At 39.0% G+C, this 24,362-nt stretch overlaps 1 protein-coding gene across 1 annotated transcript in view; it reads left to right on the top strand.

The window, feature by feature from the left end:
* The window catches only part of LOC101857353 (apolipophorins), a gene marked incomplete at its 5' end in the record, with an annotated part of 90,122 nt that extends 66,277 nt beyond the window's left edge, over window positions 1-23,845 (top strand). Inside the window, 15 exon segments of the mRNA XM_013086685.2 lie at window positions 47-267; window positions 1,791-1,961; window positions 3,414-3,597; window positions 4,593-4,810; window positions 6,391-6,595; window positions 13,534-13,697; window positions 14,249-14,390; window positions 15,300-15,461; window positions 16,378-16,507; window positions 17,414-17,498; window positions 17,897-18,059; window positions 18,860-19,038; window positions 19,890-20,003; window positions 21,561-21,635; window positions 23,247-23,845. Of these exon segments, the coding sequence (XP_012942139.1) occupies window positions 47-267; window positions 1,791-1,961; window positions 3,414-3,597; window positions 4,593-4,810; window positions 6,391-6,595; window positions 13,534-13,697; window positions 14,249-14,390; window positions 15,300-15,461; window positions 16,378-16,507; window positions 17,414-17,498; window positions 17,897-18,059; window positions 18,860-19,038; window positions 19,890-20,003; window positions 21,561-21,635; window positions 23,247-23,270 (2,237 nt within the window).
* Window positions 23,846-24,362: the final 517 nt, after the last annotated feature.

The raw sequence follows: 24,362 nt of genomic DNA, 5'->3' as shown, positions 1-24,362 counted from the left end.
ACCCCACCTCTCCTCACCTCACCTCACACTTTCGACCTCCCACCAGGCTACGAGCGGCTCATGAACAAGCTGCCCGAGGTCCAGAAACTGATGGCCCAGCAGGCTGAGCCCTCTAAGCAGGGCGGGGAGAGCCTGATCCACCCGAGCCACATGTACAGCCAGCTGTACCTGCAGGGCCACCGCATCCTACAGGACCAGTTCCACGACCTTATGGCCCGCCCAGAGTTCCTACACGCTCATGCCATGGCCAGTGAAGTCCATCTGCAGGTAAGATTGGAAAAACAAAAATTTGAATTTGTTTTGTTTTTCTCCCCTCAATCAATGCCGTACAATGCTTTGACTAGGAAATCAATTGGCAGGTAAGATGGTTTAAAAAAAAAAAAAAGAATTTGTTTTGTTTTTCATCTCATGCAATGCCGTATAATGACTTGACAAGGAAATCCATCAGCAGGTAAGATGGTCCAAAAAAAAAAGATAGAATTTATTGGGGGGGGGGGGGTTTCCTCGTGCAGTGCCATATACATGTAATGCCTTGATAAGTAAGTCCATTAGCTGGAAGATTGTCAAAAAAAGAAATAGAATTTGTTTTGTTTTTCCCCTCATTCAATGACGTGCGTATTACGCCTTGACAAGGAAACCTATCAGCAGGTAAGATTGTCAAACAAAAAAAAATAGAATTTGTTTTGTTTTTCCTCTCATGCAATGCCGTACAATGACTTGACAAGGAAATCCATCAGCAGGGAAGATGGTAAAAAAAAAAAAAAAGAATTTGTTTTGTTTTTTTCCCCTCAATCAATGCTGTATAATGCCTTGACAAGGAAATCAATCGGCAAGTAAGATTGTTAATTTTAAAAAAGATAGAATTTGTTTGTATTTTTTCCGTCATGCAGTGCCCTATACATGTAATGCCTTGATAAGTAAGTCCATTAGCAGGTAAGATTGTCAAAAAAAAAGATAGAAATTGTTTTGTTTTTCTTCTCATTCAATGCTTTACGTATAATGCCTTGACAAGGAAATCCATCAGCAGGTAAGATTGTCCCCCCCCCCCCAAAAAAAAAGATAGAATTTGTTTGGGTTTTTTCCCCCTCATTTGCTCTTTTTTCCCTTGCGCAATGCTGTCTTATGCTTTGACAAAAAAGCCCATCAGCAAATTGTTAAGAAAGGTAGACTTTGTACTTCTTTTTTTCCTCATGCTATGTTGTCAGATGTTTTGACAACAAATAAAATTCATCAGCAGGTAAGACAGTAAAAATAAAAAAGAACTGGGTTTTTTGAGGGGCAATGTCATTAAATGTGTTTTCAGTAAAGTCTACATGTATTAGCTAATGAGATTGTATGAAAAGAGACAGAATCCATTCTTTTTTATCTACTCATGTAATTCCATCAATCAACACTGATAATAATAAATAAATTGCACTTTTATTTGTCCCAGAAGGGCACTTTGGTTTACAATGGCAAACATACATATACATACATAAATACATAATTATAAATACATATATACATACATAGGTTGTGAAGCGCATAGAGCTTGCTGTTGAGGGGGGATTTGCGCTCTACAAATGCTATCTATAATATATTCTTTCCCACAGTTGAGCATTTTGGACTCGATCGTTCCATTTGATCCCCACTATCCTTCTTAGCCTTGCCTAGTGTGCGTTTAGTCTAAATGTCTGCGCTTTACTTAGACAGGGTCTTGTTGTGGGAAACTATGTTCTCTTCGTGCTCTCCCATGACACCTCCTCAAGTGTTGACTTCCCTCAGCCAGTGAAGATATTTTGTTTTTCCAGTTCCAGTTCTGGAATGCAGACAAGAGTTTAGCCAACGGCGTGCGCCGACTTCTGGAGCTGTCCAAGAACCTTGTGTTGATGCAGCTGAAGCAGCTGAAGAATTCCCTGATGGAGCTGGACAAGAATCGTGTCATTGTCTTTGACCCACAGAGGGGAGAGCTCCAAGTGGAGGTCTGTCATTTAGTCTTTAACTCTTTAAGCCCTGAGTTTTTTCTGCCGTTTCCCGGAGTTTTTTTCTACAGTCACCTAAACCTAGTGCACTATGTCTCATTATAACCCCAAAAGCTTGCCTCCAACTCCTAAATAGCGGAAATAAAGGCTTAGTCATTTCTAAAAAACTTGATTCGGGAATAGTTCTGAAAAACAAGCAATAACTAGCACTAAATAAAACAAAACAGTTGTCACTAGTGCCAGACACTCCCAGCGTCCGATGGGGTTCAAAGAGTTAAATAAAAGATGTTCAAATGTTTGCTGTTGTTATTGTTGTTGTCTCAAGGTGTTGATGGGCATCAGTGGTGTAGCGGTAAGGTGTTATGCTGTTGCACTCACTAGATGCCAGTTTAATACCTCGTTGGGGATGTTGTTGATATAGTATCTTTGTCAGTCTACTGGGACGTTGTATCCTGCTCATTCCGGCTTGGTCCTGACAGGCGCAGTCAAAACAGCTTGTCTCCAAATTTTTATTTTTTGGCTCAATATCTTTCATCAAAAATACATTTCTATGTAGATTATACTGAAAAACCTTGATTAACACTTTGCCATCATATTTTGGGGAAAATCCAAAGAAACTGGGTGGTAAACATTGCCAATCGGCGAGATGAGGCGGCAAAGTGTTAAAGGAACAAAAAAATATAAATGTTCAGTTTTAGAGGACTTTCAAGCTAAGGAAGTAACCAAAGAGTTTTTCAGTGCAGCTCAAACCTCAGTGCATTCAAAGAAATTGTGGGATGTTGTTTTCGTATGGATGTTGTCTGTGTCTAAAATGGGGTTCGTGATTGGTTAAATATTTTTTTTTGACTGCATGGTGACTGTTGAATGTACAAGTTCAGTCCTTTCTGCACAAATATTAATGCTGTCACTGGCTTCTGGCTATGCAGTTTATCTGATATATAGTATATACTTTGTATATTTTTCTCAAATGAGTACCTCAAGAGAAACCATATTCAGTTGAAGTTATAGGCAGTCTAGCATTTATTTTGCATTGTTTTAAAATTTAGAACTACTCTATTTTGGGCCAAATATACTTCTAGTTGTTTCATTTTGTTATGGCCTTCCTAATTATTTAGCGCCGCATTTTATACTTTATTATGACTGGAAGTTCTTATTTTTTTACGAAGGTGTCCCCGTAAGGGTAACCATAGAGTTATACCAGAGTATTAGTCTGTCATCTAGTATTGTAGGAAAATGCCCTCTACCGGATTAGTATGTGCTTTTAGAAATTTTGATTGAGATCAGGGTAGGTTTCATGACAATAATTTTAGGAAGGTATACGTACCAAAAGCTTTTACTTTTCCAGCAACAAAAAATGTACATTTCAAGCGGATTATTAGTGAATAACTCATCTGAATTTGACTCCAGACATAGCTAATTTTTTCTCTCCTCTTTCATTCTGTACTCTTACAGGTTTACCTGCCATTCCCTCTCAAATCTCTCGCTGAAGTTCCAAAGATCAAACCCGGAAAGTACGCGGCCAAGCTGAAGGAGCTGACTCAGATTGAGCTACCGACGACTGACGGCATGCTGTGGGACACGTACTACAACTATGTACCGTCGGTGGAGACCTCCGAGTGGGTGCCTCCTTTTGATGGTGAGTTTGTGTCATGTCTATGGGTGGATTGAGGTTGGTTTTAGTATTTTGATATCAGAGTGTCTAGGGATGGGTTGGTGGTGGGTGTAGTATTTTGATGTCAAAGTGTCTAGGGGTGGGTTGCTGGTGGTTTTAGTATTCTGGTGTCAGAGTGTGAGTTTGTGTGATGTTTAGGAATGGGTTGGTGGTTGTTTTAGTATTCTGATGTCAGAGTAGATGCCTACTTTCTTTTGATGGTGAGGTTGTGTGATGTCTGCTCTAAGCGGCCTGCATAGTACCTACCCACCTGCCTCCCCAGACATCAGAAATACTCTATACAACGACAAAACACAGCTGATAAAAACCTGTCATTTCTTTGCCATATCGAATGGCCGAAGAGCAAGAACTGAAATGGCCGCTGGATTAGAAAAGTAAAGTAAAAGTAAAGTAAGTGTGATGTCTAGGGATGGGTTGGTGGATTTTAGTATTCTCTCCTCTGTTATCCAAACATCTCCAAGGACACAAAGAGACAGCTTATCACATCAATATTCATACTAACATTATGCTACCAGTGCCAGACCGGAACATTAAGTAAAAACCCATGAAAGCAAAATCACTGCATGCGAAATGAAATGTCTCTGTAAAACCCTTAACATCACAAACCGAGACAGGCAGAGAAATGAAGAAGTAAGAGCAGCTGTTGGCATTGAGTCCTTCCTGCATTACAGAGAAAGACAGAATAAAATGGTTTGGCCACTTGTTATGTATGTCACCTGGCCAACCATCCTCGAGAGCCTACAACACCAAGCGCTCAGGCTATAAAGGAAGAGGAAGGCCACGCAAAAGGTGGATTGAGGGTGTCAAGAAAACCCTGAGAGAACATAATATCACAACTGAAAGAGCTGCGGAGCTGGCCTACCATAGAAAGCTGCATCTCCCCTCGACGCTGAATGGCAACAGAGGGTGAAAAAGTAAAAGTAAAGTAAGTACTCATTCTCCGTCTACTGTTCCCGCAGGATCTGCCTATCTGATTGGCTCCCAGCACTACCTGACCTTTGACAAGCACCAGTACGACTTCATGAGCCAGTGCAGCCATGTGCTGGCCCGGGACATGCTCAACGACAGTTTCTCCATCGTGGTCAACTACGGCAAGCGGCCGCGCCACAGCGGTGTCAAGTCCCTCTGCTTCCACGTGGAGAACTCCATCAACTTTGAGATTGCCAATGACTATAAGGTGAGTCCATCGCTTGAAAGTTGTTATCCTCTTATCTTCTAGTGAGAAAAAGATACTTTTATAAAATTGAAGATTTTTAGAATTAAAAAAAAAAATGCCGTGAGGTGTTGGAACAACTATAAGGGGAGCTCTTTCATCTTCATAGCTTCTTTCTGTTAAAAATTTTTTTGGGACATTTGAAAAATGTCTTCTGGGAATCTTGAGTTATTTTTCAAATTTAAGGTATATGAGAGCACTTGACACATCCAGAGGGAGCTGTGCTAGTATTGGTCTTGATTGCAAAGTGGACAACCTCACTTTGTATCTTCTGCTGGGCATTCTTGAACTAAGGGAGTTTTGATTAACTTGGGTAGGTCTTACAAAGAGATGAACACTAAATCAGAGTGTGTTGAAAGAGGGATACAACTCTTCCTATTCACAAAAGCAGTATAGTGTCATCTTTAGATAATAAGGTACAGGAAAAGTCCCTTAACCACTTCATGACAGCCCCCATATACCATATATATGTTGAACACTGTGAACCAATATGCTGCCCTCTCATACATTGTATGTCATAAAATCAGCTGATTTTGGCATATAAATCTTTATTTATACAGAAAATGTCAAAGTGACTGAAGCTGTTCTGTCGTGGCTAGGAAAAATTGAGTGTAGTAAAAGTTGAAAAAAAAAGGTCTGTCACGAAGAGGTTAAGGTCCTCGTGCAACAAGAAATGAATTGTCTGCATTTGTCAAAGAGCTAATGTGGTTTATTAGTTTGTCACAAGTCTTTGTACCTGGTGTTTGTGTGTGTGTGTGGGGGGGGGGGGGGGGGGCACTCTGTGTCTTTGTCAATAAAATAAAAACATAATTCCGCTTTCACTCTTTAAACCCTGAGTTTTTTTCCACCGTTTCCCGGGATTTTTTCTACAGTCACTTAATTCTGTTGCACTATGTCTCTATTAACCCCAAAAGCTTGCCTCCAACTTCTAATTTAATGGCTGAAAGAAAGGCATAGCCATAACTAAAAAACTTGGATCAAGAATAGTTTAAAAAACAAGCAAAACCTAGCTCCAAAAGAAACGGCACATGTCACTAGTGTCAGTTGTTATTAGCGTCCGATGGGGTTTTAACAGTTAATTGGTATTGGCCAGTAAATGTTGGTTACCATTACATGTACAGTGCTTACGTACATCAATTCCCCTTCGTCACATGATTCTCAACTCATAGCAATACAGACAGTTTCCCACACAGAACATTGTCAGTTGCCCTTGTGTAGAGCTGTCCCCGCGGTTTTGTACACCCTACATAATTTACCAAGTTTTGATCATTTTTTGCATTATTTCTGATTATTTTCCTTTATCATTCTTTGCTAAAATTAACAGAATTGCATAATTTCACGTTTTTGGGCTCAGTTTGTCTAATTTCAGAATTAATTTTTGCATAAAACCGGGGGGCACAGGTAGCGCCCAGTGCTACTGTTGTCTTTATTCCCTTGCCAGAAAACTGATGTTGTTATTGTCGTGATGTCTATCTGTGAACAAGGCTTTTGAAAAACTGCTTTATGAAAGTTCTTATTTTTTTAAAATTTCCTTTTAACTTCAGTTGACCATCAACAAAAAGGAAGCGGAGATGCCTTTCATTTCTGACAAGGTGAAGATTTTCCACGAGGGAGACTTTGTTCGGGTGGAGTATGTCGGAGGTTTTGAGGCACTGCTCAATCCCAAGCTTGACCTGTACAAGGTTACGGTCAGCGGATGGTACCATGGCCGTTTGGCTGGCATGCTGGGAGCTTATGATAATGAGCCAGGTAGCTAATGATTCGTTTCTAGTGTAAACTTTCTTGACCGTTTCTTTTCCCCGTGCCCAGGACAGGTCGGTCCACCCTCTTTCTCCTGATGTTGCTTGCTTGTTTTTCTCTCGTGGCTCTGTACCCTTTTTCCTTGTTCTCTTATACTTACATGTTTTCTTGGTTTTCTTACACTTTCAGGTTTTCTTGTTTTTTTCTTTACAGTGTAAGTGTTAGTCTGCCTCTCTCTTTCTTCTGGAGATCATTCTGAAATTACCTGCTGTCGTAGTTCTCATCCAGTTATAGTTCATATCTTAGTCATTGGGTTTGTCTTTTTTTTCCATTTTCTTTCTTTTTTTTCTTTTTCATTTTAAATTTTGGTCCCATATTTTGAGGTTAAAAAAAAAAAGTTGTATTCTGTTTATGTTTTATACACTGATGATATTTCAGACAAAGAAGATTGTTATAATTTGTGCAGCCTTCATGGGGGATTATTTTCTTTGACAACCTTCAACAGCTTTTCTGTCACTTTTATCTAAAAGTTTGATTTTGTTGATGCTTGTTTTTTCTGATGAAATATTCTTCGTGACTTGCCCTGTCAGCTGTTCTTGAAAAGATTAAATGTGGGTGGCTGTTGGGTGCTCTGGTGTGGTTTGCTCCTTCTTTCCTATCAAAGATCAATCATCCTGATCTCTCCTCCTTCTTTTTTGTGTTTGTTACTCTCTTGAAGCACCTCTAATCTTCAGCACTTGTATGATCTTATTGTGTTGCAAGTGCCGTAAAACTCTTACTAAAACTAATTAAAAAAAGCAAAGGTGAAACATTTGCCAAATTACTCTACTTCTATAGCAAAAGAGATTATCCCTATTCTTTCTCTGTCTGTGTCGTCTTTTCCCAGCGCTAAATGAATTGTCGAAATTGTCTAAGACAGCCAGCTCTTGTGGAGGAGAAAGGTGGTTGTCTTAGACAGGTTAACATCTTATGCTATGTCGTTATAATGTGAAAAATATGCATGGGAGGAAATGGGAGATGGCCGTTTATAGAGGTGATTGTCTTATACAGGTAATTGTCTTGGACAGGTGGTTGTCTTATACAGGTAGCAGTTAGGGCAGGTTTGAATACTTTCACGAATGATTCTAAGGCTCTTTTGTCCATCTGTCTTTGGTCATCATTTAAAAAATAAATCAGCAAAGTTAATTTTAGTGTGTTGAAATGTATTTGTATAAGTGAAATGAAAAAGCACACAACTAAATGTTGAAAACACAGTCAACCATATTTTCTTTTCTTAAGGCTACCTGCTGGTGAAATTTCTAAAATCCTTATCCCTTGACTACACGTAGCAAAGATGATATATTCATATTAGTCAGACATTAAAGAATAAATACATTATAAGCACATGATAACCATGGTAACCAAGCAAACGTCCGCCATATTGGATAATTTCATCAAATTTCAAAAGCTATCTTCTCTCTTAGTTTTCGTCCGTACGATTTCATTTTTAGCAAGTACAAACTACAACACCTATGTAATGAACAAATAATGCCAGATTTGTAATATTACAATTAGGAAAATAATTATGGACTCTGGAAATGTGTACATAGATAAATAGCAAAAAAATCTCAAAATTCCTAACAAAAACACTGATTGTAATTTTAATCTTACATTGTCTTCAAAAAGGGCTCGATTTCAGTACTGGTCACCTATGGATTTACATTGTGTAAAATAATGAAGCTATTCAGATGAAAAATAAACGAGAAGATATAATTTAAAGTTGGAGAATTAAGTACCTGAAAAAAAATTTAAGAAAATATTAAAAAACATGACCCGAAATTGCAAAATATATTTGTGTCCCTGCCAGTCAATATTAGTCATATGAAGGAAATTTCAAACCTGAGTTAACATTATTTTAAAAAATCATCACCTTTTCCCTTCAATTTAAAACAAGAATGAAGTAAATATGACCATATATTTGAAGAAAATATGGAACTAAATTGTCCGAGGTGAGGAAACATGAAAAGGAGAAAATGGCCTTCGAAGTTGAGCAACATGTTTCCTTAGCAATGGGGGTCTTACAATTGAAATAGAGACTTGAAATTTTCCAGTTATCTTGGCAATGCGACTGCAAGGTAACATACAGAAGTAGAAAACTATACATTAACAGAGAAAAAAACTTATGAACAAAACATTTCCACCAGAATGGACTTCACATCAAATGCAACAATACTAGGTATCACCAGAGACACTAAAATATAGAGACAGGAAACGAGGCCTCGCGGTCCGTGACAACAGTGCATTTGCGAACGTGACCGCTGAGACGCGAGCTAAAAATAACCAGGCGCGGTATCGACAGCGAAGCGCGTCGCGTCTAGCCTAGGCCTAGGCCTTTTATCGAAACGAAGCGCGTCGCGTCTAGCCTAGGCCTAGGCCTAGCTTTCTGCGGCTTAGGCCTAGCGCAATCAGAGAACTGGCCAAGGTTGCATTTGTAAACAATGCCTCTACAATTCTATACTCTTCTGGTCTACAGAAAAGGTTACACATGTTAATGAAAACAGGACAACAGATTTTAAATTTGAATTCTAGATCTAGGCCAAGTTATAAAATAATGTCGATCTAGCATAAAACCAAAACATGTCTTGATAATGTAGACCGAAAACTAGATCTAGAATCTACATCTAGATTATCTAGATCTAGATTCTAGAGACCTAGATCTAATTATCTAGTCGACAGTGTCAGTAGTTACATAAGAAAAAAGTCATCTAGACTCTAGATCTAGATTCTAGATCTATAGGTTTCCAGCATAATAAACATATGCCTGCCTTAGCCTAAATACACGCGTTGATCTAGATATCTAGCTTACAACATAAGCAGTTTAATTTAAGATAGCCTAATAAAGGTTAATACATTTTTACTTATTTTACTAATTAGTTACATAGCCCTGCATGGGGTCTGTACTGTGGGTAGGGAAGAGTTGGAGAGGAAAGAAAGAGAGCATGCAATAGCATATAGATCTATATGCCTATAGGCAATGATGAGAAAAGGCAACAGACTGTAGAAATAGAAAACAGATTTCGTTTTGTGTAGCCTACGCTTGGCATATATGGATAAAAACAGGAATACAAAGCGACAGATCGAACTCACCAGAGGCCTATATATATATATATATATATATATATATATATATATATATATATGTGTGTGTGTGTGTGTGTGTGTGTGTGTGTGTGTGTGTGTGTGTGTGTGTGTGTGTGTGTGTGTGTGTGTGTGTGTGTGTTTGTTGGGGTCCCCCCCCCCCCCAAATCAATATGAAGGCGATGATAATGTAATTTTTAACTTTTTTAAAATGGAACTATCAGTCTCAAACTGATGAAGAAATAAAGGGGAACTCAGTGCTGGGTGATCCCCCAAAAATTCTTTCAGATCACTTGAAACACTTTTTTTTGCGTGTTTTCTTTTCTTTCTTTTTTTTTAGGAGAGGGGGGGGGGGGCTTTACTGCGCCTGCGACAGCATAGGTCTCATATGAACAGGCGGGGCACATTAAACTTTTTCAGTTTGGTAAGAATTTTAAATTTTGCCCAGGTGGGGGCCAAAGCTTAGCCTACTCTTTTGATTTTAAGAACACCAAGGGATCCTTAACTTGCGCAACTTACGGGACCTCCGAGATTTTTCGCCCTTATCCAAGAAGGCTATGTGTTAGATCCACAGAATTCTACACTTCTACAAGTGTAGAATTCTGTGGTTAGATCTTACTTACCATAAGATCAGGTGACTGATTAGTGAAAGACAGCAGTCAGATAGAAGGGGCCAATGAGTGGCAGTAGTACAAATGTAGTAGTAGTAGTAAAGGCTGCAGAAAGAACCAGGAGCCCCAGATGCGCCACAGGAGGAGTCAAAAGGGGTGTGTGAGTGGGGGGGGGGGGGGCAGAAAGTGAGGAGGAAAAACAGACGACAGAACATAGAGCTGGGCGGTGAAAAGACAAAACTTTAGAGAAGAAAAATGTCTGTCCCAGTCATGTTTCAAACCTATTGAATGAGAGGCAAACACTGTAACCCAGGCTCTAAACTCTATAGACCACGATCAGAGCCCCCAGAAAAACGTGTTTCATTCGCTAGCTATAGATCTAGCAAGGTTTAACAATGTTTCGTCCTCCTGCCCATGCACTGGCATGACGTGACGAACTAGGCTAATCGACTGCACTGTCGCCTGTGCTGTGAAGAAGTAGAGGAAGGAGTGTAGTGGAGGCAAACATTATAGTGTATACATGTAATAGGTCTATTCTATGCTATGATAATAAGGCCCAGGGGTAGATCTAGATCTATGCAGATCTAGATCTGGTCCTAGTAGACCCACTGCATTAATTAGGCCCTTACTTCTAGACCTAGACTCTAGATCTAGACCTAGATCTAGATTTAGTACTAATTGACCTGGACACTGATACTAGATCTACAATCTATTATCTAATTTAGATCTAGAGATCTAGATCTAGATATCTATATCTATATCTAGAATCTAGATCTAGATATCTATATCTCTAGGATTCTAGGTCTAGAGTCTAGGTATTCTAGATCTAGTCTAGATTTAGATTCTAGATCTAGATCTCTAGATCTAGTTAGGCCTACACAAGAGAAAAACGATATTAAGTAAGGTTAATGAAAAAGTACATGTGCAAATATTTACATTTCAGGGTCCTTTGGAAAGCTAAATAATGCTAGATCTAGGTCTGGTATTCATGCGATCTTGAATTGGCACGGAGGCAGACTGTCGCAGAACACCACTTACACTTGCAGGTGACTTGCGACTGCCGACAGCCGCCATTAGCTTTGTTTGCCGCGCCTCGTTTCACAATCAGCTGGTGACCTGGATACGCGAAAAGAGGCTTCGTTTCCGCTCTCTATAATTAAATACTCTCTGGTATCACAGACATACTAAATTTTCAAAGTAGCTGTATGTCAAATTCATCTGTTTAATATGAAAGGCCTGTGTCTCCTGAGAATTTTGATACCATACTTTTACCTCTCTGTCAATGGTTAAGAGAATGGTAGCTGTTTCAATTTACCATAATAATCAAATATTGTTGAAGTCGCTAACTGGCTGCAACCCCATGTATGCCAGATAATAAAAGAGTACCAATTAAGTGCACCAAATATCTCTGCATTAACTGAATACAATCATTATAACAAAGAAATGAAGCTTAATTTTTTTCAGAATGTGAGATCATTACAAATCAGTATTGTATTGCCTCAAACACGATGATCTGTCGTTATTTCAATAAAAACACAGAGCGTTGTCTTGGCCAGTGCCGCACCAGCCATCGCGGTGAGCGAGTCGACTCAATACTGTAGTAGTGTACTGAGTGCTCCCGGTAGTTTCGCGGAAGGATTCATGCAAATTAATTCCAAGTCGATGGCTTTATTCTAATAGAAAAAGAATTTTTCTTTGTATTGAAGCCTTCTTTTCAGCCGGTATTTAACATTTTTTGTGTTTAAAATGATCTTTGAAAACTCTTAGACGCTTTTTTTCAAGATTTCTGTCCAAACGCCAAAGCCAAAAATAATAACCGCAGGAAACCATGCCTAATGATGTATAGTTCTCCGCCAATGAAAAGATGGTATTTAATCATCAATCTTTTTGCAAAGCATTCGAATGCATGGGTGTCAATTTTGAACCGGCCCACCTCGCATTCCGACTGCGAGGGGCTTCCCTATCCAAGGCGATTCTCCAGCTCATACTCGGGTTATAATATACAAACAACTTACACTATTGTAAAGAAGGAAATCTGAACTTTTTCAAAGTGTTCTGCATTTGGTGTTTACAGCAAAAGGGTAAAGAAACAGAGATTGGAATTACCCCCATTTTACCGAAACCACGCGCTCTGAAGGCTGCGAGTCGGCTTACGTGCCATGTTTGCGCTACCTAGTTATATGTTTGCAATAGCACCATAAACACACGAGAGCACACACACACTCACAAACACACACACACACACACAGACACACATACACACACACATACAAACACACCAACACACATGCACATAGACCGCCTCGATGGCCTCTTGGTAAGGAGTCTGCTTTAGGAGATCTAGAAGAAGGTTAATTAAATTTACTAAAACACAATAAAAACGAATTTTTAAAATCAACTTAAGTGTAAAACTGAAAGATCAACAGACGATAACAGCTAGCAGGGCACGCCCGCACAGTCTCCTGTTTATGTAAACAAGCTTGAAGTGAGCTAGAAGTTACAGTTTTTATTTCATTTTACCAATCAAAGTTGTCTACATTGCAGACCATTCATGCTAGAAAAAGGGTCAAAATCATTAAAAAAAGTTGCGAATGAAGAACATTGAAGCAAAGATACTCCAATGTGGAGTATCTTTGGTTAAAGCAAAGGTGGCCATGAGGTAATTAATACTGGTTCTAAAACTAATCTCACAGCTACACACTAGCAAGGTGCAAATTCCTTTATCTCGTCACCCAAGCTCACAACAAACCACACATGCCTCCAAAATAGATCAAAATAGAATATTTGTAGTTGATTAAAGTTGTTTATTTTCATGTTATATGAAGTAGGAGACATCAAACTTTCAATATATTCCCAAAAAAATTTCATGGAAAGTCACTTTTTTGCCTTTCGAGCCTCGTAGCTGATAATAGAACAGTGCGTTTTACGACTGATATTGAGCTGGGCAGACAGATTTTTTTAACCCATTTTTAAATGACTTCGAAACATAATTGATTTAAACGGACGCTCGAAACTTTGATGGAAATGGATGTAGGTTTCAAAAATGAGGGGGAAAAACTGTATGGTCAAACTGGGTAAAAATGGGGAAAATCTCACAGGCAGATGGCCTTAATAGCTCTCTCTCTGAATAACTGTGAATGCATTGCCTTGAAACAGTTTTATGTCCTTATGAATATTCTATTGTGAGAGAATATCTGCTTTAACCCCTTTCTATTTCAGATAATGATATGATGACATCAAGCACTTGGGACAGCTTAGAGGTGAACCGGAAGTCTTGCAACAAGAAAAATGTGGCTGTCACGCCCGATTCCAACACGAAAACTGACAAGCGTTGCCTTCAGTATTTCCAGGAGTCATCAAAGTTCAGGGCTTGCTTCAAGCAGGTAATTTTTAAATAGATGAAAATGTGGAAACTTTTATCATAATGGAAACACTGTCGGTATAACAGGATTTATGTCTGGTGTCCATTTCCCTCAGCACTGTGTTAAAGTGTCTGTACAGGTCACATGTTACAATTATATCTTCATGTGATTTAAAGAAATATTTGTTTTCCTTCCTCTTGTTTTTTTTTTTACAATAGGTACATTAGTGGACCTTTGATTGAAGAGGGTTCATTTTGGTCACTCTCAAAATGATAAATGCAGTATTTGGCTTTGTTTCAGCTGAAAGTAATTTTATAAAGTAGGGCTAATTTAATGTTCTACTCCACTTTCTTAAATATTAATAATAATGATAACTGTATTTATATAGCACATATATATATTTATATATCCACGCTCTACATCATGCTAAACGCGCTTTACAATTATAATTATTACCTCAGCAGATCCAAGAACACTCCGAAACATTCTTGGGTTCCCTGGAAGCATACAGCTCAAACATGCACTCAAACACTAACGAACTGACAAGATCTTTTGCTGTCTTTCCTTTACAGGTTGATCCATCTCACTTCGGACAAATGTGCCAAACTTACTTGGACAGTATGTCAGTTGAGGAAGCTGTTCGCAGAGCGACCGAGCAGTACAGATTCGTTTGTCAAGGCTACGGCATCTTTATGGGACCGGCCTCAGAATATGGTAAAACTCCTCATTGTGTATGATCAAGTTTTGTATTGTTAAACGGATGCCACCATGTGGGGAAAACAAGAAAAAAGTATACTATGTTAGTTCAATACTTTAAATGAGGCTGACTGATGGACATGTGAAAGCAGTTCTCTTGACTGAATGCAGCAGTGGCAAAGTAAATGTCAATGATACCGAATGCTAAAGGGCAGCTTCACAAATCGCATTATTTTTTTCTTTCTGCTTGATTTGTGAAATTCACGTATGTGCCGACTAGATGTAATATAACTTATATATATATCTTATTACATTACTTGATTTAATGACTTTTTGGTAAATATTTATGTCTACTGTTCTTTCTCTTATTTTGGTGATTTTTAAAATATTATTTTGGATTGATGGATCAAAGGGATGGTTGCCCCTATTTTTTATATATACTTAGTAGTCATCTGCTCTGCGCTTAGCATTCTCTCAGACATCCAGTCCCCTTTGAAAAAAGTTTGGTGACCTGTCACACACCAATGACCACTCCTGCCCTCCCCCATTCCCCCCATCTCTCCTTTTTTCTTGGTTTGTTTAGAATATTTTCATTGTCAATTTTGCTTGTCAATAATATTTAATTATGTTTATAGATATATGAGGCCTACTGACAAAATGAATTACTTCTCGCAATTCACATGTGGAGATATTGGTCTAAAATCGACGCTAGGGTCTAAAATCGACACTAGGGTCAAATTTGTAGGTTTTCTATTGATGCCATTTTCTTTAAGTATAATATGCCTTTTATTATTTTATACTTATAAATTGTAAAATCTTCACCTAAAAGCATTTTGTATTTATTTCCAAAGGGCTAGAATCCGAGAAGTAATTCATTTTGTGAGCACGCTTCTCACATGGTCCAGTTTTTCTTTTTCCCTCCTCCAGCTCCTTGTGCCAGCAAAAAGCCTTTTGAAGTTGACAGAAGGGACGCCCTGTATCAGTCCGCTGATGTTCTTTTTGTTGTGGAGGACAGTGAGTGCAACAAGTGGGCATCATCTTCTCTCTCCACAATGGCCACGGAAGTGAATAAAGCCCTTGAATATGCAGGTAATATGACTTCACCATTCATTGGCTGTTAATAACGGTATCCAAATGTGCTCTAAGCTGTTCATGATCACTTTGATTTAATTTAATCAACAACAAATCTATTGAGCGCCTTTCAAACTACCTTGCTTAATACCAGTCACGCCTTTAGGGCAGCAACAAAGGGTTTCCAGCTCTGTCTGTCTTGGGCCATCTTGGTCATCGTTCCCCCACGAATGGTTCCAAGACTTCATTTCAGACTCTACTGTGCATCTCCAGTTCACTTTGGGTCTGCCCTTCTTGTGATTTCCTTCGGGTGTCCAGTGGAGGGCAGTCTTCACAATAGAGTCTGGTTCTCTTCTCAGAACATGCCCAATCCTTCTCCATCTTCTCCTTATTAATTATGGTGGTCATGTCCACGTGCTTACTTTTAAACTACCTTGCCAATTTATGGGGATGTTTCCATCCAAGAAACAGTCATCCAGTCAAACAAAACCTCAAAGATGAGCTTTCTTTCAGTCGAGTTTAATTAATTCAGAGCTTGGACCTCTGTGTGACAGGCCAGTTTGATTAATTTTAGAGTTAGTGCCCTTGTGTGTTAACCCTATCCGTATGCCCTGAGGTCATTTTGTACCCCTGGGGTTGTATTCTTCACATTTTAGAATACTTCTAGTACGAATATCTCTTTGAAACTTTCAGTATTTCTCAAAAAATAATTTTGACAGACTGCTATGCAAAGTGTACAGATCAGATTAACGAGTAAATTTCTTCTTTGGAAAGTGGTCGCACAGAGTTCCCCATGTCGTATGGATACGATGGTAAAACATGCCGTACGGATAGGGTTAAGTGGAGGCACACAGTTCCCCACATCGTATGGATACAATAGTATAACACGATGTACGGATAGGGTTAAGCATTTATTCCTTTACTTTATCTGCAGGAATGAAAGAAAACCGGTTTGGCCTGGAGGGCTATGGAAGCCGTGAGATGAGCGCACCAACTGCCAGGACCATCAACGGACAGATGTTTGGGGAAGCTTTGCTGTTCCTCAGAGCAGTGGAGACCCTCAAGTAAGTTTTAGTTTTAGTAAGAGTTTTACGGCACTTGCAACACAATAAGGTCATATAAGTGCTGAAGATGAGCGGTTTTACAAGAGAGTAACATACACAATAAAGAAGGAGGGGAGATAAAGACGATAGATGTTTGATAGGAAGGAAGGAACAAACCACTCCAGAGCACCCACCAATCTCCTGCACCCTTAAGTAAAAGAAAACTTGTCCTTGATGTTTAAGGGGGGGGGGGGGGGGGTGCCCCATTGTCTGATCTAGAGGGCAGTGCGTCGGGCTACATTCTTACAGCTGCTCAGTTTTGTGGAGACAAAAATCGTTTATACTCACCTTTTACACCAGCAATTCTTTCCAAGGGATTCAAAAGTATAACACTCACACATGCACATATACACCCACACAAGCATGCACACGTACACGCACGCACACACACACACACACATAGACACACACACACACACACACACACAGACTCGGATAGACAGACACACACACACAGATACATACTCACACACACACACACACGCGCACACTCCTCCCCTTTCCCTGTATTACACACGCGATATACAGCCAGGAGCATGCCCAGGAAAGGGGAAGTAATGAATGGCGAATTAGGATTTTCTATTGAACAATTACTTGATTCACAAATTGAATAAATGATTTCAGACATGTTGAACCTCTTATACTTTTAACACTTTGTGGGCACTTGGCGCAATAATGCGCAGGTGAAAATTATCCGTTCCAGTCACTTGGCGCAGTTCTGCGCCAGGTCCGAGAAGTCTGTTGCAGTCACTCTCTTGGCTGGGTGACCAGATGGTGTGTTTTGTACTGCTGGCTGTGTGACTGCAAAGTGTTACAGCTGAATTGTTCCTGTTTTTCAAGCCTGTAATTCGTGTATATTATTTTCAGACTTGAGAAATCAGATGAGGAAGGAAGCATCTACGAAGCTGTCCAGATGGCTATGAAGTACCCATTCAGACCAGGTGTTGCCAAGGTATGTTTTAGATCACTTTTACACATAATTCACATTTCCAGTTGCTTTATCAGTTTTCAGTTTGAAAACAACATTCGGATATTCTAACAGTTGTATTCTGTATTCATTGTGGACATTTTGATGTATTACATGTTATGGTTTTTACTAACATTGATCAATTTTACAAGTGATTACTGACATTACCTTTCTATAATCACATAGTGTAAAATGGGGGCGTGGTCCAAACAGGAAAACAGGTGGGGAGTGAATCAGATAACTTTTTTTCTGCTGCATGCAGAAGATGTGAGGGTGATAATTGTAAAGTGCATAGATCATGCTGCAGGATGTGATTATGTGCTAAATACCTTTTGCAGTTCCGATCGCTGTAAAACTCTTCCCAAATTCCTCCATTCCTCCAGGTGTTGGTGCTGGCTCCGTGCTCAGCCTGTGAGGTGGGCATCCTGGAGAGCCAGCTTGCGTACAGTCTCCGCTCCCAAGGCTTCAGCGTGCACATCCTGCAGGAGCAAGGCTTCTCCTACAGCGAGGAGGGCACCAACCGTCCGGCCACCTACAGGGTCTATGGTAAGAAAGCTGTTTTCTTTTGGGGTTGAAAAAAATCCTTGTTTCACACTTTGCCGCCGCATCTCGCCGATTGGCGATGTTTACCACCCAATTTTTTTGGATTTTCCCAAAGTATGAGGGCAAAGTGTTAAACGTATCTTTTAAAAAAATCTTTTTTTTCTTTTAAAAAAAAACAACCTGAAAGCTGTTGTGTTAATGGGTGTCATTCTTTCCAACGGTCTGTAGTTTTTCTGGAGTAATTATGATGTTGATAATTGTATTTACATAGCGCATATCCATGCTTTACACTATGCTTGAAGGGCTTTACAACTATTATCACCCCAGCAGACTGTATAGAACACTCAAAAACAAGTTGGGCTTCCTGACTGTTTACTTTAGAAAAGTAAGAGTTAAAGTACCTTGCCAGAAATATTGTGTTGTTGATTGAGGATGATGATAGATGGTTTGAGTCAAAATCAAAATGTTCTTCGCTGTTTTTATACTAAAATTAACATTTGGTCTCCCTTTTCATTTGTTAATTGAGCATGCATTGACCTCTTTGTTTTTATGTCCGAACTTGACTATGCAGACCTGACCACTCTCACAAGAAAATGTATAGTCATACTCTTTTGTTTAAAAAACCCAACCATTTAAAATATTGGTAGGAAAGAATGCATATATACTGTAGACATAACAACACACACACATGCGCACACACACGCACACACACACACACACACACACACACACACATACACACACTGCAGACTCAATATACTATATCTATCCCACTCCTAATCATAATAAAATGTCTGGGACAGGTCTGGACAACTCTAAAACGTTCACCAACCACATCTCTGATAGCTCAGTGAGGCCTCTGGATGTGGAGAGAAACAGGCCGGAGGATTACTGCAGCAGCATCGCTCAGGTCACCTCTGGCGCTGTCTTTGACACTACTCACCTCAACGGCAAATCCGGGGTCAAGCAAGAATTCATCAAGGTGAAAGTCTCAAGGTTTTGGAAATGGAAAAGCGATAGTTGATTATCTTTTACCTGCCATGGAAGGGTCACTCAGCTTAACAGTACTTTTCTTGCTTAGCAAGTTCTTTCAAGTTCTTTTCTTTTCTCATTGATTTTGTGAGTCTGACATTAATTTGCAGGCTTGGAGTTGGTTAGTTTTTCACTGAAAATGAAGTATCATTCCAAATTATTCATGTATTTTTCTTTAAACATAAAGCAAATTTGATCAGTAAAATTTTAGCAGACAAAGACACTGTTCTTCCACAGATATTTTTTATTGATATGCAAGCTACAGAACCTGGTGTGCCTAAGTTCTTAATTTTTTATTATGTTCTTCGTAATTTTTGTTATTAACTGATTCAGGCCGTTATTTCCTCCTGTGTTTTGATGCAGAGCCACTCAGAGCAGCTCTTATCTATTGCTTCCGTCGATTGCTTACACTTCAACCCTTCTTTCTAGTGTCATTGATTAGTATTTTTTATTCTGAAGGTTTCTATATGCCACACATAGGAGGGTTTTATCAAATTTAGATATTTCTTTATTAATTTTTTGTGAGCCCACCCGCGAGGTTATGAAGTGGTCACAAATTATTTGGATCTGGAGTCAAAATTAACTGCGGGCTGAATCAGTTAAGCTCTTTTCAATTTAAAAAAAATTTCAAACTTAATACTAACTGCTACCCACTACTCGACGTTTGATTTTAAGTGCATAGTTTTGGTGTTATTGTTTTGTTGTTTTTTTTTGGGGGGGTGGGTAATGTTCTTAATTTGATAAACATTTAATAAAACAAAATGATTATGTAAAAATTGTTTCCTTCCTCCTCCTCCACAGTCGTTTGCTCACAGAGTAGGCTGGGACACCAAGCTTCCTCAGTGCCAGAGATGCTCCTGCAATGCAGACTCTGGCAATGTTGAGTGCAAGTTGTGCAACGCCAGCCCTATCCTCGTAAGTCATCCATACACCATCTGTCAGATTACACTCATTTTAAAATGTTCTTTAATAAATCAAATAAAATCAATAAATTACACTTTTATTGGTCCCAGAAGGGCAATTTGGTTTACAATGGCAAACATACATACATAATTATGAATACATGCATACATAAATACATGTACAGATTCTTACATAAATACACATTATTACGCAAGTACAGAACAATTTACAACCATGCCATTGCGTGCCGGTCGCCACTGTGCAGCGCCTTGTATTTTGAGCTAGGGTTGTCGTGTCTTGCTCAAGGACACACCCCAGTGACCACCCATCTAAACCCTGTGTCACCAACACTTGCTTGACATTATTGGAGTCTGAACTCACTTCTCACTTAAGGCACTGGAGCCCCCACTGGAGCGCAGCAATATGGTTTTTACTTTCACTGGAGTCATTAGAAAAGGAAGTTATGATTTCAATTTTGTCTAGTATGGATTCATTCTTCTTGACCTTTTAGAAGGCTTATATCTTTATTTTTTTTATCATGAAAGCTCCTTTCTGACTCTTGAAAGCTATTTTATGATTCGTTCATGTGTGCTGAAAAAGAGAGAGTGTTTCTGAATTCATTTACACATATATCGTAATTGACTGATGATTTGTCTATTTGGCGAAGAGCTTTCAATTGTAAGGGAATATGGTCTGATTGAAACAGTTTGTATACCATTTGAAAATTCTTCACTTTTTGTCAATATACAGGAAATTTGAATGTATTTATAAAAGCCTATTTCATTTCCTTTGGGAACAGCCTAGGAGTCTTAGATTGTTGCTCTGCCTTACATGTCCGTTTGTGTAAACTCTGAGCATTCATGATGAAATGTAGGCAACATTGTACCAACAGACGGTAAAACTAAGCTATGAAAATTGACAGTCATATAGTTACTGTAACTTGTGTATTCAGCGACTCTGGCTCGGGCACATTCCTTTACGACGACTTCAACATCAAATTACCTTGCGGCAATTGCCAAAAACAGTTCTCTAATACCGGAAGTTCATTATTTAGATGAAGAACTATCAAAATAGGTTTGCTAGTTTTGATCAAATGACCCATTTAATGAGATTTTTGTCATTTTTAGATTTAGCACCAAAAAAAGGGCCCCGGCGTAGTGGGTTTACCCCCCTCGGAGATAAAGCGTTCATTACCTACTTTCTTTTGTGGTTAGGCTACCGGTCTCATAACCGTGAGGTTGCGGTTCGGGGGTTCGAGCCGCAGGCCCGACGTAGTGTCCTTGGGAAAGACACTTTACACGAATTTTACCCACTTCACCCAGGTGGGAATGGGTACCCAGCTATAGACAGTGACAGATCTAGTCAGTTTGTTAGTGTTTGTTGAGTGCTTATCCAGCTGCTTGCACTGTGTGCTTCCTGGGAAGCTGAGAATGTTTCTGAGTGTTCTATGGTCTGCTGAGGTAATAATATAGTGTAAAGCGCATAGAGCTTGCTTTCATGTGGGGACACGCGCTATACAAATGCTATTTATTATTATTATTATTAATTATTTTGTGTTTTTCCTCACAGAACAATATTCCACTGCAGCCTGTCAGCCTTCCCCGGGCCCTCGGCTACCTGCGTGACGTCAACTATGACGTAAAGGTGAGTGACATCATTTGACAGCTTTTAATAATAATAATAATAATAATAATAATAATAATAACAATAATAAATTACACTTTTATTTGTCCCTGAAGGGCACTTTGTATTAGAATGGCAAACATACATACATACGTAAATACATATTATAAATACGTACATACATAAATACATGCCCAAATACATACATAAATACACAATATTACACAAATACAGAACAGTTTACAACCATGCCATTGTCAGTTGCCACTGTGCAGCGCCCTGTATTTTTGAGCTAGGGTTGTCGTGTCTTGCTCAAGGACACACTTCAGTGACCACCCATCTGATCTGTCATGAAAATTTCTTTCCTAACTAGCTAGAAGAAGTTGATCCTGGTATCCCATAAAGCATAGTGGAATAATAGACTTTGTTTAACACGACGCTGTTTGACATGACCTTCCTTTTTGGTTTTAGTTTTGATACGAGTTAAATGGCGCTTGCAACACAAATAGATCATTTAAGTTAAGAAGATTAGAGGTGGTGCCGGAGTGTAACATACAAAGAAAAAGAGGAGGAGAAATAAGGGTGATGGATATTTGATAGGAAAGAATTACGGAGCAAAGCACAGCAGAGCACCTGTGAACCACCCGCTTTTTTACAGAATGGAGATGTTGTGACTTTCTTTCATACCCCTGTTGAACTGTCAGTAGTTAGTCTGTGTTCCCCCCCACCCCCACACACACACCAGGGCAGTGCTACTGACTGAAGTGTCTTTAGGCCTTTCCCAAAGGGAGGATATTAATATGTTCTAATGCACAGTAGAATTGTAAATCGGCTGATTTATCAGTGTCATGCTCATTCTGTGCCGGAACTGCATGAGGGGAGTTGTTGCTTTTTCTTTCCTCACCGTACTATGGTCATTTTTCCTCTACTTCTTTTGTATGTTTGTCACTCTCTTGTGAACTGCTATTTCTGGGGTGCCTTGGTGGTCGAAGCAGACCTTGTGCTGTTGAGGCAAGAGAGGTAAGCAGAATAAGCCTGATTCCCTGTTTGGACTTCTCTGTTGACGTCCACCCCTTGGCGCTCATATGACCTTATGCAGTTGGGAGCGCCGTAAAACCTTACGTAAACTAAAATCTGTGTTTTTGGAAAGTTTAAAAAAATCTTTTACAGCTAGTAGATATGGAGGATTAGCTTAATTGGTCGCTTTAAAGCACAAGGGGGCTATCCCGAAAAATGCTGTTTTGAGAAAATCGAAGGTTAAGTTTTTGCCCCATGTTCAGTTTCTTTAAAAGACGAGGAGAGTTTTCTCTATAACCAAACAAATATACACACCAATGAAAGCAAACATCTCCTATGGGTGGAGCAATGCCCACTTTTGGTGTAGGTCAAAATTTCTGGAAGCCCCCTAAATCTGGGTTAGTGTGCTTGTCCTTAAAAGCCACCAATTAGTGTTGTGTTTGGTCAGGGGGTGCTGGTGACCCTTCTCTCTCTGTCTTTCTCTACCCCCCTCCCTCCCCATCTCTGTCTTTCTTTACCTCCCTCCTTTTCTGTCCATTCTTCCTTTCCATGATGTACAAAATGAACGTCTGATTTTTGTTTGTTGACTCGATTTTGTTTACAAAATATTTTCAGAAATACCTGGGCTTCAACAAGTGATTGTCAAGGGTTCCAGATGATCATTATCATCATTATTGTCATATTCCTTCCTTGTCTTATTTTAATCAAGTTTTGCATTTGAACATTATATAGCTGGTCTAATTTCTGAAAAAGAAATTCTTCTTAACTGATGGATTTATTTCTTAATCATTTTAAAGGAAATTATCGTAGGACACCCCATTACAAGTTGTTAGCTTGTGCGGAATTGAGAATGTAATTGTTGAGAGAAAGTTGTGCATAGTTGTATATCATATATGCTTAAACTTGAAAGTACCATACTTACGATGTTCCAAAGACTTGGACTTTCTAAGTGTATATGGCGTAACAAGGAATTGTGTCTTATCATTCTGTCTTCTGAAAATAGTTTAGTTTGTTTTGTATTTGTTTTGCGAGTTGAAAGTAATGTGGTGGCTTGTTTTACAGCAGGGGTCCTTACCTTTGAAAGTGAATTTATTCCTCCGTCATTTTGCTGAGCAGTGTAACTTACTGCCCCTTGTCACAATACAGTAACCAGCAACGATTTAATGATTAACAACATCATTCCCTTTCTAGTCCTAGTTAAACAAGAAAAAAAATTACGAGTGCATAAATCAAGGTTGAGTTTTTTGGTGCTTTCTTTTTTTCCCTAATTTTCTCGAAACTTCGAAAAAATATCACGAGCACTTGAAGAGATGCTGACAATTAGGTACTCGTTTCTAGAAAGTAGGAACGCAAAGAGAGAAATACGTATAAGTTTTGTTAGTCCTGGTTTGGTGTCGTGTCTACTATGCAGTTGCAATGCATTAACAACAAAAAAATATGATGTAAAAATTATTCCCATTATACAACACACTGTGGCAGGTAAAAAAAAAAATATGACCTATATTTACAGATTGTATTATACGGAATTTCCAAAAGTGAATATTTGAGATTTTGTTCATTGACAGAGTGAACATTTCTTTGATTCCATTTCTACGTTTTTCTTTTTCTTGTGTTTGTCTAAGATCCATAGCCTGTTTAGACATCTTAAAAACTTTGGTAGACTAATGCACTGCTTCTTTCATTTTCATTAGTTTTTTATTTTGGACTGGACTTCCGTACTTAAACCTTTAT

Source organism: Aplysia californica, unplaced genomic scaffold (genome assembly GCF_000002075.1).
Source record: "Aplysia californica isolate F4 #8 unplaced genomic scaffold, AplCal3.0 scaffold00492, whole genome shotgun sequence".
NCBI classification, from domain to species: domain Eukaryota; kingdom Metazoa; phylum Mollusca; class Gastropoda; order Aplysiida; family Aplysiidae; genus Aplysia; species Aplysia californica.
This window is presented reverse-complemented; position numbering and strand designations above follow the sequence as displayed.